Genomic DNA, 2270 nt, shown 5'->3' with positions numbered 1-2270 from the left:
AGTCCACTGATAGCAGAAGTCCTCCTCCTCTTCTATTTGACTCTAGCCTATCAGGTCTCATCAAGACTGGCTTCATTGTCTTCCTCTGTGTCCAGGCAAGGCTGCACCCCCTCTCCAGGTGGGGGGTGATCAGGGAGCCTGCTACTGAGTTCATGTCAGAGACAGTCCCTGCTCCCCTTACTAGGGACCCTAAGAATGCATATTTCTTAATGAATAGCTATAGGAAGTTTTCAGAGGTAAGAGAAGGTTTCTTATGTATTTTTAAAATTTTAATGGCTACTGATGAAAGGAGAGTCAGTTTTCTTTAGCAATATGGACCCCTAGCAGCTAACCAATGTTTTTGTGGATTGATCTAGACCCATACACATTATGGCATGGCTAACCAGACTTCGTGGTCAAAACAAAATAAAACAATCCGTCCAAAAAAACAAAACAAAACAAACAAACAAACAAAAAAAACAGCTCACATGAAAGAGAGAGAGAGAGTAATGGTAGAGGCAGTATTAGGAGAGTTGAAGGGAAGAGCATATGGGGTAGATTTGCTTAAAACACATTGTATGAATGCATGAAATTCTCAAATAAATACATAAATCTAATGCATCAGTCATCTTTCTAGTGCAAAATCTCAGACGAAGCGCTTTCAAAATGTACCTTTAGGGTGTGTATTCTAGTTTTTCTGGCTTGAGTATGGCTGCTGCAACCCTGACAGTGTGCATCCTAGGCTTCGGGAACTGGGGATCAGCCATTGCAAAAATAATTGGGACAAATGTCAGGAACCAGCAGTTCGCCTCCACAGTCAAGATGTGGGGCTTTGAAGAAGCAGTGAACGGGAGGAAGCTGACAGACATCATAAATCACGACCATGAAAACGTCAAGTATCTTCCAGGACACAAACTGCCAGAAAACGTGGTTGCCATCCCAAATCTCAGTGAGGCCGTACAGGATGCAGAACTGCTGGTACCCACCACCCCACACCAGTTCATTCACAAAATCTGTAATGGAATTATGGGCACAGTGCCCAAGAAGGCTCTCGGCATCGCACACAATGAGGCCATAACTGAAGGCCCAGGAGGGCTGATGTTCATCTCTGACATCATTCCAGAGAAGATCGGGATGGACATCAGTGTGCTGATGGGGGCTAACACAGCCAGCGAGATGGCTGCTGGGAAGTTTTGTGAGACTACCATTGGCAGCAGAGTCATTGAGAATGGCCTTCTCTTCAAAGATCTGCTACAGACCCTCAACTTCCGCATCACTGTGGTGAATGATGCTGATGCTGTGGAACTCTGCGGAGCACTGAAAAGCATTGTTGCTATGGGAACCACCTTCTGTGATGGCCTCCACTGCGGGAACAACAGTAAGGCTGCTATCATCAGCCTCGGCCTTGTAGAAATAATCACTTTCGCCAGGATCTTCTGCAAGGGCCAGGTGTCCACAGCCACCTTCCTGGAGAGCTGCGGCTTGGCCCACCTTATCACTACCTCTTATGGAGGGCAAGACTGCCAGGTGGTCAAGACCTTCCGCAGGACTGGGAAACCTATTGAAAAACTCGAGCAGGAGGTGTTGAACGAGCAGAAGCTTCAAGGACTTGAGACCTCTATTGTAGTATACCGCTTCCTTAAGCAGAGGGGGCTTCTAGACAAGTTTCCATTGTTCACAACAGTTTACCAGATTTGCTACAAAGGCAGACCTCCCACAGAGATGATAACCTGCCTCCAGAGACATCCTGCACATGTATGAAGGGCATCTGGCAATGGCTGGGAGAGGCCTGCCCCACCTACAGGGGTGGTAGGGAGAACAACAATGATGGCCACACTTGAAAACCAGGACCTGACAAGTATTTAAATATATTTAAATATAATCTAAGATACTGAGTATGGATAAAGTTGTGGGAAGCAGTTCATTGAGATGTATAGCGTAACAGCTAAGTACAATTATGAACATATGTGTATGTGTGTTCATTCTCATCATATGTGCTTCTATGATCCAAAACTAGGCACACTCTTTCATCCTCCTAAAGTGAGTCTGTCTAAGACATCACTGGGCCTCTTTAACATCCAAGGTTGCTTTTTTTTTTTTTTTTTTTTTTTCAGAAACCAAGGGAGCTCTAGAGAGCTGTAGGTATGACTTAAAGATCACAAATTCATCATTATCATGACCACTCTTAGAAATTCAGGTTCCTAGTCCAACCCCCAGGCCTCTGGAGTGACTCCTGTGCTTTAGTATGACCCCCTCAAGTTCATGGTGCTTACTGCAATTTGAGAACCAGC

At 45.2% G+C, this 2270-nt stretch overlaps 1 protein-coding gene across 1 annotated transcript; it reads left to right on the top strand.

Moving 5' to 3' along the window:
• The first annotated feature begins 681 nt into the window (after positions 1-681).
• On the top strand, positions 682-1740 carry LOC129690879 (glycerol-3-phosphate dehydrogenase 1-like protein). Its single transcript, XM_055626720.1, has one exon. It carries the CDS (start codon positions 688-690, stop codon positions 1738-1740), a length of 1053 nt encoding a protein of 350 aa, XP_055482695.1. The 5' UTR covers positions 682-687.
• Positions 1741-2270: the final 530 nt, after the last annotated feature.

Source organism: Psammomys obesus, unplaced genomic scaffold (assembly GCF_907164565.1).
Source record: "Psammomys obesus unplaced genomic scaffold, mPsaObe1.curated_primary_1811, whole genome shotgun sequence".
NCBI classification, from domain to species: Eukaryota; Metazoa; Chordata; class Mammalia; order Rodentia; family Muridae; genus Psammomys; species Psammomys obesus.
Note: the sequence above shows the minus strand (reverse complement) of the source record. Positions and strands in the feature narration are given on the sequence as shown.